General features: G+C 57.3%; 1 protein-coding gene across 1 annotated transcript in view; it reads right to left on the minus strand.

Annotated features, from left to right (window-relative positions):
• Positions 1-15,016, minus strand: part of PADI6 (peptidyl arginine deiminase 6) — a 23,622-nt gene that overhangs the window by 1,324 nt on the left and 7,282 nt on the right. The window contains exons 4-15 of the mRNA XM_029945897.1: positions 13,660-13,727; positions 13,122-13,236; positions 11,990-12,115; positions 7,954-8,132; positions 7,590-7,693; positions 4,432-4,543; positions 2,865-2,972; positions 2,501-2,655; positions 1,703-1,859; positions 1,459-1,582; positions 395-465; positions 196-206 (exon numbers count right to left, since the gene is read on the minus strand). Coding sequence (XP_029801757.1) covers positions 196-206; positions 395-465; positions 1,459-1,582; positions 1,703-1,859; positions 2,501-2,655; positions 2,865-2,972; positions 4,432-4,543; positions 7,590-7,693; positions 7,954-8,132; positions 11,990-12,115; positions 13,122-13,236; positions 13,660-13,727 — 1,330 coding nt within the window. The remainder of the gene's footprint in view (positions 1-195; positions 207-394; positions 466-1,458; positions 1,583-1,702; positions 1,860-2,500; positions 2,656-2,864; positions 2,973-4,431; positions 4,544-7,589; positions 7,694-7,953; positions 8,133-11,989; positions 12,116-13,121; positions 13,237-13,659; positions 13,728-15,016) is intronic.

Raw genomic sequence — 15,016 nt, forward strand, 5'->3', positions numbered from 1 at the left:
GGGAGGGCCCGGTTCAGCGGCTGTCTTCTCTTCCTTGTTCACCATATGCTGGGCATCTATCCTGGAATGCCCCCCCCGCCCCGATACAGGGTACACGGCTCCCTTCCCAAGGGGCAGTGGGGTATAGCTGGTCTGTGCTGAGTAGCCACCAATCCTAATTGCCCAGCATGTGGGCCCTTTGGCCCTAGTAGGCACTCCGCTTCTTCCTTGAGAAGGGATATGAGCAGTGGCCCTGGCCCTGGGGCACTTCCTCACTCCTGATCACCTGTTTCCCAGGTCTGGACATAGGGCTCCTGACCTCCACCCTCAGGATAGGAGTCCCCAGGGCTGAGATGCAGCTTTGACCCCATCCCTGGCCGGTGCCCCCCTCCACTGGGAAAAGAGGAACCCGTACCTCTACATAGTCGTTCTGCTTTCTCATGTTTTCATTAGCTAGAAGTTGGTTGATTGTATTGGCCTCTCTCCCTGTAGGAAAAAGGAGAAGGGCAGGCAGGCTGCAGGCAGGGTGCAATGCCTCCAGGGACTGGCCGACCCCTGGGCACAGCCTACTGGGTATATTGTTGCTCTGGTGACTATGACAGGTGGCCTGGCCAGTCTCCGAAGGCCAACTTAGGTCACATGTCCCATCTGGGGACTGACATCCAGGTGCATGAAAGCCTAGGGAGGACGTTCACAGCCACCAACCCCTTGGGCCCTAGGTGACTTGAGCCCCCGACTCGACCTCTCACCCAGGCAGCCCCGTGCCTCAGTGGACCTGAGCAACCCATGACCTCGACCAAATCATTTAACTGTGCTCCTCCATCATTTCGTCTTTAGGAAAGGGGTGCCCAGGTCAGTCCCCAGCTGAGGTAACACAAGGTCTTGGGCGTGTGGTGAGCGATTCGTGGTTCGTGCTTCCTGGAGGTCACCTTTTGGAAGTGCTTCTAGGACCATGGGATTCCTGGTCCCCACCCCAAAGGTTGACTCGCCAGGTCCGAGGCAAGGCTGAAACTCCGCATTTCTGGAACAAGCACCCCCATGAAGCAGAGGCTGTACTTTGGGCGGCAAGGATCTAGAGAACCCCCAGCAGCCCCCGCTCTGGGCTCCCTCAGCATTTAGAGCAGACTTGCTACGCACCAGTGACCTTCTCTCTGCCTGTCCGCTGAGGTTTCCCCAGGGGTGACCAGGGGACCCCCTCAACTCCCAACGCCCAGGCACCTGACTCCACGTTCCCCAAGTAGATCCAGCCGGGGTGCTGGTAGTAGTAGCACCTGGTTTTGCCCCCCGCCCCCCTGAGTCTTCTCCGCACACACTCCAGCCACCCCGGGACTTCTGGCTGTCCGGCTCGTACACCCCAAGACAGAGCCAGATGTTCTGTGGTCCAGGTTGGGCTGAGGTTCCTTGAAGCAGGAGGAACAGTGGGAAATGGAACCTCTGGAAAGGACGCCTGGGAGGGAAGGGCCAAGGGGCTGCCCTTACCGTTGGAGAGGAGCTGATCCTCTCGGACCTCGTCAAACAGAGTCATGTTTCCATAGCCCTCCTTCTGTTTCTCCTCAAACAGCCTGTAGCAGGAGCTGGGGCTGGCCAGGAGCAGCCGGAAGCCCTGGAAAGAGAACTAGGGTCAGAGGCTAGCCAGCCCCCTCTCCAGAAGCTCTCAAGGGGCTTTAAAAGGTAGGGGGGCCCCCTCTGCACCCCTACTCCCCATCCCCCCTCCCCAACAGACCTTTTCGCCCTTAGTCTTCTTCAGTGTGGGGATAAAGCACATGAACTCGGCTAGGTGGCCGACCATCAGCCAATCCGAGAAGAGCTCCACCGGGGCCTGGACTCGCTGGGCGTAGAGGAAGTCCCGCAGGGCCTTACTCATGTCTCGGCCCTCCTTGCTGAGGAGAGAACGGAATGAACAGCGCCTGAGCCAACGCGGTGTGGTTCAGACACCGCCTACTCCCCTTGGGCTATAGTAGTTGCTCACTTAGGACCTGATCTACCTCCCCCCATTTTTTGGAGAGGGTCCTTCACACCGTTGGCCCATACACCTACATAGTTGTTCTGCGTTCTCATGTTTTCACGAGCCATCACGCTCCCCTTCCGCTAACTGGCTGCTCTAACCATTGGGCTCAAGTGACTGGCCCATAAGGGATGGGATGGCTACGAGTCCCTTACTCTGGCCCAACTCAGGACCAAAGCCAAAGGACTCAAGCTAGATAAACTCTGAACCCTGGGATGCAAGTATCTCCTGGATATAGATTCGTGGCCACCAAGGAGCCATGAAGGCCAGCCACGTTTAGCATCCTTCCTATTTAAACCCCGGAATCACCACTCAAAAGGAGGCAGCCTGTCTGCTTTCTCTACCTGTAGTCTCCTAGGACAACCAAAGACCAACAAATCCTTTCTTGGCACTAAAAGAATGGTCCCAAGCAGAGGACTTGCCAAGTCATGTGGAAGGCAGGTGGTGCTGGGCAAACCACCAGGGTCCCTTCCTTTGGTTTTAAGACAGCTGGCCACCACCTGCCTCTTGCCTTACCTGGGGTAAAAGCTGCTGCCAATGAGGAGCCTGCCCAGGGGGTATTCTTTCCCCCCCACCTGGACAGGTGGGGACACCATCAGGTTCCCAATGGAATCCAGGCTGGCCACCCTGTGGTCCGTGGGGTACTGGATCACGTAACCAACCCCTGGGCTCTGCAAGGAGACCCGGCGGGGCAGGGGGATCAGGAAGGACGGGCTTTGGGCCCCAGGCTTACCCTTAAATCCAGATCAGGTAGATTCCCACAGCCCCTTCCCCCCAGAGACCGCTTGGGTCCTCCCCCAGGGCCCCCGCGTCACTTCCGGGCAGCCACCAGGTCCAACAGGTTGGACCGAGTTCAGATCAGCCAAACCGAGCCCCACACCAGTGAGTATTTCATGGGGAAATCTTCCAGCACGGGGACCCGAGGAGTGTCGAGGACCAAGGACAGCGTCTTGTGGGGAGCCTGGGTGTAACAGAAGGCCATCTCCTCCTGGAGGACACGGGAGAAGGAGGTGAGTTCTCTCTGCTCCGCCGGCTGACTCTTCTGCCCGTGTGACTGGCCTACCAGTCACGACGCTCCCTGCACACAGGCCACCTCTAAGAGGGGGCACCACAGGAACCCCTGCTCCCCGCTCCGGACAGCTCAGGCATCACCTTCTCTGGGGCTTTCCCTTTATCACGTTTAAAGCCAGAGTCCTCGCGGATCCCTCCTCTGACCTTCCGCACCCCGTCCGTGAACAAGCCTTATTGGCTTCATGTTTGGGGGGCTCCTCTGACACCACTGTCCTCAGGGGAAGCCGCTGTGCTCTCCTCCCCAAATTACTGCAGTTGTCCTGCCGACAGTTCTGTTTGATTCTTGCCCCCAAGACCAGTTCGCTATTTCTCAGCCAGAGGGGACTTTTAAAAACCTAAATCAGAACATTTAACTCTGGATTCATTCCTTCAATGCCCTCCCATCTCCTTGTGAACCAGTTTCTATTCCTTAACCTCGACTTAAAAAAAGGTCCCTAGGGGCGCCTGGGTGGCTCAGTCAGTTGAGCGTCTGACTTCAGCTCAGGTCGTGATTGCACGGTTTGTGGGTTCAAGCCCCACGTCAGGCTCTGGGCTGATAGCTCAGAGCCTGGGGCTGGTCTTCAGATTCTGTGCCTCATTCTCCCTCTCTGACCCTCCCTTGCTTACACTGTCACTCTCTCTCAATAAAAAAAATTAAAAAAAAAAAAACATTAAAAAAAAAAAAAAAACGTGCCTAGTATCAGATCTAGCTCTTCCCTGCCTTGGGCTTTCTGCTTTGATCCGGCCATGCCGGGCCTTCCGATCTCCAAATCCTCCAAGTACACATTAGGATCTTCCATCAGCTGTGCCTCTGCCCGGAGAGCCCTCCTGTCTAATCTAGCACCTACCTACCTGCCACCCCCCACCAACTTCGTACAGCCAGCTCCATTTCCTGAACTTGAGGATTCTCCTAACTGCCTAGAGACTCCCTGTGGCATTTTGTTGTCCTCAGACTTAGAGTCCCATGTCCTCACTAGAGCAGGACATTCTGTCCCATTCTGCCTCATCTCCAGCACTCAGATCGATGCCCAGCGTCCAGCCAGGTCATCGCTTGGCTTTGTGCAGACTCGAGCACCAGACCTCAGGCTCTGCCGGATGGGAGCCCTGCTCCAACTGCCGATATGTGGATGTGCCAGGCCTGTCCGCACCTAGGTGTTCTGTGATCTTGAGCACGTGCATTCTCCAAAGGGGAGAAGTTGGACTCCACACTCTCCCTTAGTGGCAAGCGATCCCATCTGAGCCCTCACTGATGTTCTAGAAACAGTCCCCTCTGGTTAGTCTTAGCTTCGCTGGGCAGGTTGAACGGACGCTTAAGAAGCCGGTCAGATGCACCACATGCAAGTCTCCCAGCCCCTACCCCACAGGTGGATTTCCCTGGGGGGGGCGGGGGCGGTTACCTGGAGCCACTTGCCCAGGCGATTGGGGTCCTCGTAGACTGACGCCACCTGGCTGTTGTTATTCTCGCTCAGCTCCATCACGGTGCTCACAAAACCTTGGACCTGCAGCTCTCTGCCTCGGGAGAGAAGCCAACTCTGGGGGAGGCCTTCAAGGCTCCTCCCCAGCCCAGTCATGGCCTCTCAGTCCCAGGGCCGGTTGGGTGGGGGGCACCTACTGGTCCGGAGAGAGGACGCCTCCAGCCACCAGGTAAACAGGACTACTGTCTCCCGGCGCACAGGCTGGTGCCTAGCGCATGTCTTCCCAGCAATAGTCAGCACATGGTGGAGGCGGGTCAAGGATTGCCAGGGCCGGTCCCCACTCAGGTTCCCCGCTTTGTCCCTACCCTGCAGTCACACCCACGTGTGCCTTCTACCGTTGCCCCAGGCTCTCTCACCTCTGTCTACCCAGAGGGGGCTGGATTTTTTGCCCAAGAAGCTAAGCAGCTCAGTGCCCCCTTGGGATAGCCAACAAGTTGTCATGTTTGTACGGTTGGGGCCAGTTGCGGGGGGGTGGGGGGTAGGTCTTGGACCCTGTCGTGCACAGAAAAAGGCTTAGAGGACCCTGATGTTCCTTGCTGGAGATGAACAGTAGCATCTGAGGCACACATTAAGACCTCTCGTTTTACAAACAGGTCCTCAGGAGTTGAATGCCAGCATGGTCACAGCGTTGGGAAGTGTCAGGATTGAGACTCTAGTCCAAGACTCGCTTTGTAATTCTAGGCTCTCAAAGAACCAGTTTCTCAGGTCAACATAGACAAGGCTGCAGGGAGCTTAGAAACCCAATGGGAACCCCTGGCAGGGCCCGGAACATGTGTGCTGGGGGAAGGAGGTGTAGTCGCAGGCTTGTGGCTAAGCTGGATCAAGCTGTGCCTGTATACCACCTCCACGGGAGAGTCCTAGGAGACCAGGCTTTCAGCAGATGCCTCTTAAGAGTGAGCATCAGTCTCCAGATACAAAAGACAAAGTAGAAGGATCCGGTGTCTGGGGATCGGGTATCAGCAGATTCCCTCAAGCTCTTCCCTTTTTATTCTGAAACCTGGCATTCCTCTGGAGAGCCCTACTCTGTGGAAGAAACTCCACCCCCACAGAAGGGCTATCTTCCACCCCGCACTGGGTACACGGGAGGTCGAGACCCCCCTCGCCATGAGGGACTGCCTCGGGGCACGTGCACTACGTCCAAGAACTCCTTCTGGCATCCGCCACAGTCTGCCACCTCCATCTCCAGCTCACCCTCGCTGGGACCTCTGGCCCTCAGCGGTCAGCCCTGTCTTCAGTTCTTGACCTTCTTCCTCGTCAGCTTAGAGTCTAGGATTGTCATCAAAATAAAACCTTGGCCCCTGTGCTTGGGCCGACTCGCCCAGCAGAACCCCACCCCCACCCCCAGACAGCCCGGGTCCATGCTTCTTCCTCCCCGCAACTCCAGATACTGAGAACAGCTGGAGGAAAGCCTCTGGTGACAACCTAAGCCGGTCCCTAGCCCCAGGCAGCCATCCTGCAAGGACATCCCCCATCCCTTTGCTCTGTTCTCCCTCCTGGAGCTTCGGGTGAGCTGTCCCCATACCTATCAAGGCCAACCGAACCTGCAGACACGTCCTTCCAGCTTGGTTCCTGGGGCTGCCTTTTCCCCTCCTAGACTCTTCTCTGCTGGATCATTCCATCAGCGTGACCTTGGCTTCCCACCTTAATAAAAGGGCCTTCCCTTGGCCCCACATCCCTCTTCTCGCGTCCCCCATTTAGACTTTCTTTCGAGTTCTGCAAACGACTCCCTCCTATTGGTCCTTCAGTCTTGCCACACCCACCACTCAGGGTTTCTTGCTGCCCAGCAGGTGCTTTGCCTCTTGCCAAACCCCGACAAGCAGCTCCTTCTCCTCCTCGTGGAGTTTCACGTGGTTTAATCGCACCTCCCCTTCCCTCTTGGTTCCCTTTGCTACATTCCCGTCCAGAGCTCACCACTCAGCTTGCTTTCCTGCGCACACTTACTCCTCTGCTGAGGTGTGTGCCTCCTCCTGCGGCTTTGAACACCCTCCACCTGCGGGGGCCACCCAGACTGGTCTTGAGCTTCCAGGACCATCCCTTGAGCTCCAGAAGCTTAGAAACCTAACAGGCACCCCCAGCTTTGTCACTAGAACCAAAGCACCCGTTCTACCCCATGACAGCAAGGACACCACCGTTCATCTTATTGCAGACACCAAACTCAGGGGACCGTCCCCTTTCCCTGCAGCTCATGCACCAGCTAACCTGGCCAGGGGCAGGTGGAGTCTACCTTCAGTGCCCCCTGAATCACCCGCTGTGCTGCCACCTGCTGCCGTGTCTGGCTGCACTGTGCAACAGCGGTAGGGGTTCTTGCCTTCTGCTCAGAGCCCTGGTTTTCCACGTGGCCGGAGCAATCGTCCACACAGGACCCTTGCCGGGTTCCCACTGGTTTTACCGGCCAGGGTCCTTTGTCCCCTTCCCCCAGTCCTGCCATCCCCGTGGTCGGGTCTGGCCCTCTACACGCAGTTCAGGAGACTTCCAGGCCTCAGCGGCGACAAAGAACAGCTTAGCCTGGACTTTGTCTCTTCCTTTTTCCTAGAGGATGAGGCTTGGAAGTGCCCAGATACCCCAGGGGAAGGGGTCCCCTCAAGACTGAACGGAGCTGGGGCCCAAGGCACCATGAGGGCCATGTTGCCCTCCTACCCGTGGGCATCCTGGTGGGAGAAAGTGGACCTCAAACCACCGCATCTGGGTCTGTTACAGCCCATGTGGCCCTTGGCCAGGGGTCCTCTCTCACCTGTACTCTTCTGGCCCTCCAGGTCCCCTTGCCGTCCCCAGAGCACACACCTGTCCTTGGCTCTCTACATCCTTCACCCTGCTTCCCAACACGGACGCCACCTCAAGTCATGCCACTGTCTCCCCAGGAGGACAGGGGAGGGACTGTCACATTCACTGCTCTGTCCCTAGCGTCATGTGCATTTAAACAAGACTTTGGTAAAGACTGTCCTGGAGACCGGACTAGACAGTTCAGGCAGAAGGATCTCACTTGGCCGGGACAAGTCTAGTCTTCATGCCCCGCCCCTTGCCACACAGGCAGGTTGCCAGTTATGGAAAGAACAGGGCACAGGTGCCCAAGGGTTTCTTACCTGCACACATAGACCTCAAGAGGCATCTGGGTGCTGGGAATAAAGATGCAAGGGGCCACCCGGAATACCACTGTTTCTTTGTACACCACGGTCTCTGGAATGGACTGAAATGTCAGACATGGTCCCGTCAGTGACCTTGTTCTGAACCTACCCTCCCCCAGCACCCCCCACAGGCCTCCAGCCACTTCGCTCAGCCCACCTCCAGGCCCACACCTGTGCCCCGCTGCTGCTTCTCCCCATGGCGGCATGAAACCCTAGCTCTACCTGCCACGCCTGGTCTCCCCCCCTTCCTGTCCACCTGGAGAGAGGCTTCCCTCCCCCGCGGTCCCCAGTTCAGGGGCTGCGTGTCTACTCGGGGACATACCGGGTCTGAAGACTCTTCTACCAGAGAGGCCGAGTAGGAGATCAGCCCCGAGAAGTCGGCAGATGGGAACTTCAATGCTTCAACGTAGAAAGTTTCCTTCAAGTTGTTCTTGAGGGGGGCGAAGGTATGGGTGTGCTTGCCAGGTCCCAGCAGCACCTCGAAGGTGCTCGAGCTGTCTTCTGCGGAGAGAAGGGACAGGCCAGCTGCTGACATAGCCCGGTGCCCGTCTCCACCTCCGGCGGTCAGGGTACCTGCTCGTTCCTCCGCTCACAAGGACAAGATGTGCCCAGTTCCCAAGAGAACAGGGGCCGAGCTGGCTTTTCTGTGCGTGCATTTCTGGGGTTTAGGGCTTTGCACGCGATCAAGTATATGACCACAGACGAGGGCTCGCCGACACAGTTCTCAAAGCCCTGGCACACGTCAAGGGCTGGGGCTCGGACGAAGACGCCTGCTTCCAAGGCGCCCGCTCCAGGGTAAAGGCTTGTGGGAGGTGGCACTATGCTTCGACCTACTTTGGGGAGGAGATCCTTCAAAGGCCTAATGGGGCAAAAGGGAGGCCAGGAGCCTCATCTGAAAATTCAGAAAGTACACACTAGGAAGGCATCTGTGAGAACGTTCGTTGGATGGGTTAGGCCTTGGAGGGTTTCCCCAAGAAGCCGAGGAAAGTTCTATCAGCTGCATGGAGCCCATCATCTCCTTCCAGTTTCTTAGGTTGTGAAATATAAATCCATGCCCAGCAGAGAGAAGGAAGTTGACCACACACCCTGTGGTTGTCTCTAGTTAATTCAATCCCCGATCTGTTCCTTCTCCGTTTCCTGGCCCGAGGCCACCAGGCTTCCCTCCCTGACCTCCTCGCCACCAGGCTCATCTTTCTGGCCCATCCCCAGGTGGCTGCCCAGTTCTGACAGAAGCTGCTCCTGCTTAGAGCCTCTAGACAGACTCCAAGTCTAGAAGTCGCACCCTAGGTTTACGTGGCCACCAAGGCCCTGAGCCATCCGTGTGCTGCAGCCCCAGCAGACCTGGCATGGCAGGTGCCAGCTGCCTTGGCCTCCAGCCCCAATGTCCTAGGCATAGCTCCCGTTCACCAGCCTCTTACTCTGGGTCACGGCCCTGCCGTGGTCCGAGGAGGGAGGGATGGCGCTTCTCCAGACACACCGAAGCTACTGGTAGGTCTGCGGGCAAACCTTCCGGGCACCACAGCTGCTCTGGCTTCTCCCACTGCCAGCCACATATGGGCTGTGCGGGCTGGACAGCTCCAGCTGGGAATGCTCCTGGGGACCCCTGTCCCTAGTCTTTGCCAGCGCTGAGCCAGGGCTGGAGGTGGCCCATCTAGACCGGGAGGAGTCTGCCACCAGGACCTCCGAAGCCACCCAGTGCAAGGACTCAGCCCTTTTGGCTGGATGCAGAGGTTCACAGCTGGTGCACTCGGAGTACCGTGGGGTTCCCACGTGCACAGGCCCATTGTGCCGGCCACCACGCGCCCCCTGACGGTGGCTACTGTGGGCCCAGCACCTTCTGCTGCTCCAGGGCCCTGGGCTCCCCATGGCCACAGCACCCAGGGGTGACCCCCCACGGAGTGCTGGGGCAAGAGGCTCCCCCGTCTGCCTTGCCACAGGTCCCTTCCCAGCCCCATCGGTTTTTTCACGGTGGACTCTGAGGGGCCTGCGTTTCCAGCTGCCGATTTTTAACCAGAGCTGACGTGTTGTGGACGTACTATGTGCCAGGAACGGTGAAGGAGGCCCATGGGCTCCTCCGTACCCCTCGTACCCAGTAAAGAAGGTGCTGTGACCACCACCCTCATGATGGGATAAAGGAGGGAGCAAAGGTGCCTCATGGCCCAGACGGGCCCTTCCTGCCCTGTTTCGTCTGTTCTCAGCTGCACTTCCCTCGACCCCAAGCCACCCCGCAGCCCCTGCTTGGTCCGAGGCTGCGATTCCTAGCAGGATGCAAGAGCAGGTGGTGAACGCACCCTTCCAGAGCGAGAGCCCCCAGCACACAGTCCACACCGACTGGAGCTGTGCCTTCCGCTCTGCCTTCCAGGCACCACAGGATTTGTTCTACTTCTTTATCCAAGAAGCCAATCCCTTTGACGACATGCTCGCAGATGCTGCTGCCTGCCCCCTTCCTCTCCGCACCCGACCACCACCCTCAGCGTCCTCCGTGGACTATTCTAGCCCAGGCTCATCTCCGCAGCTATTGTGGCCATTGCTAGTCACACCCTAGACCAGACCATCCAGACAGGCCGCTCTCTCCTTGGACTTCATTGCAACGAACCAGAGCTTTGTACCACCTCAGACGCCCATCTCCATGCCCACGGCCCAGACATCACCTCCAAACAGGCCGTCGGCCGCTTCCTGTCTTTTTAGCTCACCTAGACTCCCACCTCTGCAATTCTTCAGCCCAGCCCCCACCCTGCCTACTGCTGATTCCTCTCTCATCCCCCCACACCCCTACACACACACACACCCACACCCACACCCTTACATTTCCAGGAACTCTAACTACACCACTCCCTTGCACATGCCATCCACACCAAGAGCTCAACTCTGGTTAAGCCCCATCTGTAAAGCTCTCTTGGGGGCGCCTGGGTGGCTCAGTCAGTTAAGCATTTGACTCTTGATTTCAGCTTAGGTCATGATCTCACGGTTTGTGGGATCGGGTCCCATATCGGGCTCTCTAGTAGCACAGAGCTCACTTGGGATTTTGTGTCTCCCTCCTTCTGCCCCCCCCCCCTTGTAGGCATTCTCTCTCAAAAATAAACAAGTTTTTAAAAAATAAAGCTCTCTTGCAACCACACAGCCAGAGGAACCACCATGCTGAGGAGACCCCACGTTAGGAGGTGACCAGCCCTCAGAGCCGCCCTCGACACTACCCGGAAACACTCGTGTCACCCTCCCATTCTCATCCCCATGGTCTCCTTCCCGAGATGCACTTCCTCCCCTCTGCTGGGTCAGTGCCCCCTGCACAGATGTGCTGTGTTCTAGCATCCTCCGACACCCCCCATCCATCCCAGCGCCCCAGTCCCAACCTCCACGCGGTCCCCTCGACAGCGGAGTCCTCTGCCCTAGGCCCACGGCCTGCCCATGTCGCCATGGCTCCTAGCCTGCTGCTCTTGGCTCCATGCAGCTGGCTCCCAGCCCACGTGGGACGACCACATACAAATGACGTGGGCTGTCTTTTCTGGCTAGCCCCACGCCACTTCCAAGTTCAGCTGTGTTCTACAGAAGAGATGGAACAGAAGACCGAGCTAGGGCCCCTGAGCCCAGGGGAGGAAGTGGCTGAGACCTGCTCTCCAGAGCTGGACCCCAAGAGATGGTCGTTGGCAATGCTCTGCTATCTAGACCAGTGGCCCAGCTGCAGCTTTGGGAGAAGGGAACACACCAGCGCATGCCTCCAGAGGCAGCGTTAAACCTCACCTTGAGGAATTTAGAGGCACTGAATGCTAAACCAGCTGAGGTAGATCAAAAGACTGGTTTGTTCAAGGATGTTTTGCTGGAGGTGGATGTGCCCACTTTCTAAGCCACAGCCTGTGTGCCTCTGCCTATAGAAGGGGAACATGCCACCTGCCTCCTGGGTCACCAGGGCTCCAGCTGGGAGGGCTGGGGTGGACCTGCTAGAACAGGCCACTCTACCTCTTGGCCTCTGCGTTCTGGAAACTTAGGAGGATGGGGTCTTGGAAGAGGAGGGAGGTACACTCTTCTGGAAGGAGTCACTGGGAGAAGGGCTTATCTGATCTGTGTGAGACCACAGTGTCTGGCCAGTATGCATTTCTTCTCTGCAGCTGTGGGAGCCCTGCAGGATGGGCCCCACCGTCACCCCTACTGGGGGAAGGTGGCTTGGACCTACTGCGACTCACCCACGTGTGTAGACTTAGTCTGTGAAAGTGGCAGCTAGAGAGTCCTAGGGACACGAGTGTGGCCACACCAGACCCTAACCAGCAGCCTGAGGTCCCAGCAGGCCTGTGACAGGGCCCTGCTGGGAGCCACGTGGCCTTGGTGGCCCCTGGCAAAGCTAGAGGTGGGGTCAGAACACTCACTTTGGGGCCGGTAGACTCTTGCCTTCTCGGCCTCTTCCTTGGAGGTGTGGAGAACCAGCCGGTATTTCTTTAAAGTGCAGCCAGGTCCTTGAACATTCAGGGTCATCTGGGACAGATTCTCGATTTCTGGGCAAGAGACAAGGTAAAGGTTGAGGGGCATCTGCAGGCCAGCACTGCAGAGGTGGAGGGAGGCGCGGTAAGCCCAGGGTTGGGGCTTGTGGATCGGAGCACTGGGGACCCCTGGGGCTCCCGCTCTGGCCCAGCCCTGGCGCAGGTCTCTGCTGCTTCCCCCATGAGCACAGGCAACTCGCCACGCCTGGGGTCCACTGTGAGTTAGTACAGCATTTACCCACGCAGCTGGGGGGAGTGCACGGCCCCCACAAACACCAAGAATAGGGCCTTGCATGACCAGCTCAGTGGGGGTTCCCCTCCAGCCTTGGCGTGAACCAGGGCACCCCTTTCTACTGCCAAGACCTAGAACCTTGGCCCCAATCCCAGGTGAAGGCCAGATCCAAGACCACTTTTGCCAAAGACAGTCAGGGATCCTGCCCCAGGTCACGAGTGGGTTTTTAGGGAGATGCTCGCATACCCCCTGTGTGTGTGTTCGTTTGGATTCAACTACTTTGTGAAGAAGTCAGCTAGATGATCCCCATTTTACAGATGGGGACAATGAGACCAGGGAAGTTAACATGCTCAAGTCCACAGCCAGGAAAGAATAGTTGGCTATCCAATATCAGGACCCATGGGGCCAGGTGGCCTCTTTCTTCCTAGTTACAAATGTTAAGCCTCTGACGGGAGACTTTAGGCTCAGGGCATTGGGGTAGCTCATTAAGCTCAGGTCATGATCTCAGTTTGTGCGTGTGTGTTGGGCTCTAGGCTGATATCTCACAGCCTGGAGCCTGTTTCAGATTGTGTCTCCCTCTCTCTCTGTCCTTTCCCTGCTTGTGCCCTCGCTCTCAAAAATAAACATGAGAGAGAGACACACACAGACAGACGGAGACCTTGGGCTCAGAGGGGGACCTTAGCCTAGAATTGGTGTTTGCTGAAGGTTGTGGCAGCAAAGCCCCAGGGAAAGCTATAGATCCCACGAAGCAAGGGTGACAAGGGACCCAGGACAGTGGCCCATTCTTACCCTCGGGAAAGAACACCTTCGTGGTCTTCTTGTCCATGATCTGGCCCTTGTCGGCAGGGCTGCAGTTCACAAGCAGGATGGCACCCCAGCCACTGGGGCCCCAGACCCAGTTTTTCTGCAAAGACAACAGGAATGCTGATTGAGGAGGAAGCCGAACACATCCCGCTTCCCAGATGACCCTGCATGTCAGGAGCAGGGCCAAGACTTTCTCCAGGGACAGGGACCTCTGCCAACTCAAGTGCCTAATAGAATAGGGCGATGTCAGGGGAGCACGTCAGAGGAAGGGAGGAAGCTGGTGCAGGTCACAGCTCTTCACCTGGTCTCAGTGCAGGGGGAGGGGGGATAGAGACAAGTGAGAGGGGACCCATCCCATGTGGGGCCAGAGGGGTTGACCACAACCAGGCTGGGACAGGGCCCTGTGTCACCAGACATTTTCGGGTGTTTGGGGAGAGCTAGAAATGGACATGATAAGTTCCGACCATATTGCGGAAATCCAGACAGGGTCTGGGGGCCCGCACCCCTCCCTGGGCCGCCTCACCTTAGCCTGCTTGTCGTTGACAATCTCGACTTGCCCCCTGTGGTAGAGGTCCACGTCCAGGGAGACCTCTGAAACAAGAGGGAAATTCACCACCCCCTGGGCCTACTGGATGAAGCCTCGAAGCAGCAGGTACTCCTTGCAGTCCCCGAAGGGATTGGGGTGCCCAGCCTTCGGGGCACCCTGCCAGCTTCACAGAAGGAAGGCCCCCAGAGGCAGACTGCTTCCCGTGAGCAAGCCTGGAGAGGACCACGTATCCGCATGTCTCCCCCCAACCCCCCCCCCCCCAGGAGCTCACAGAACAATCCCACCCTGGTCCTGATGCCATCTCGTGCTACCTGGTCTCTGCCCAGGTGATACCCACCTAGAGGGCACACTCGCCAGCCTTCTGGAGAGCTCTTAGCACTCTGACTTAAGAAAGGCTCAATGCATGGCAATTCCAAGTCTCTCGGAGCTTCAGAATCCAGGCTGGGCCCAAATATCGCTACCGAGGCTCCTTGGATGGTCTCCCACTTTCTCTACCTTCTGTCCCACCCTGCCATACGCTGGCCACTGTGTGCCTCTACCCTGGTTTTGTTTTTGTTCATAGCACATAGCATAGCAGAGCTAGGTCCCAACTGGAATGTCAGGGCCACGAGAACAGAGCACGGTGGGCACGTACACTTAGCACTTGGTCTGGCTGCTCAGGGACTGGATACCTGCTATGAAGCTGGTCTTCAATCTTTGGGACGCGTGTGGGAACACATACACACATGCTCGCACACACGCAATGGTGGCAAGGGGCGAAGAAATAAGGGAAATGACACGGTGTCTGATAATAGAAATGCCATGGGAAAGAAGGGAGGGATGTGTTTCCGTTTTTAGAAGATCAGAGGAGTCTTCCAAACTGAAATGCGAACAGAGGCCTGAAGGAGGCAGAAGAGTGATTGGTATTAATACTTAGGGAAGAGCAACTAGAATAGGAAGTGCCAAATGGCAAGGTCAAAGTCAAGAGGCCAGTGTGCCTAGAGCAGGAGACCAGGAGAAACAGGCCGCAGGTGAGTAGTGGAGACTAGCTCAGGTAGGTTCTGTGGGTAAAAGCAATGCCAACTTGGATCCGAGTATGCAGAAGGAACGGAGAGCTTCGATCCAAGATCTTCTCAGGTAGCCTCCTGATGATACCCTGCTCTGGGGGCCAGGTCAGGAGTGGACACGCAGAGCAGGAAGGACAGGGCAGGGAACCAAGCAACAGGATGGTGGCTTGGACCAGCCGAGAGCATCTAAGTGGCCTGTGTCTGGATTCCAGCTAACTTTGAGAAAACAGCAACAAGATTGAGGGCTGGATGTGGGCAGAGGGAAAGGAGGACATCCAGGGTTGGTA

The sequence above is a fragment of the Suricata suricatta genome, chromosome 8 (assembly GCF_006229205.1).
Source record: "Suricata suricatta isolate VVHF042 chromosome 8, meerkat_22Aug2017_6uvM2_HiC, whole genome shotgun sequence".
Classification (NCBI taxonomy): Eukaryota; Metazoa; Chordata; class Mammalia; order Carnivora; family Herpestidae; genus Suricata; species Suricata suricatta.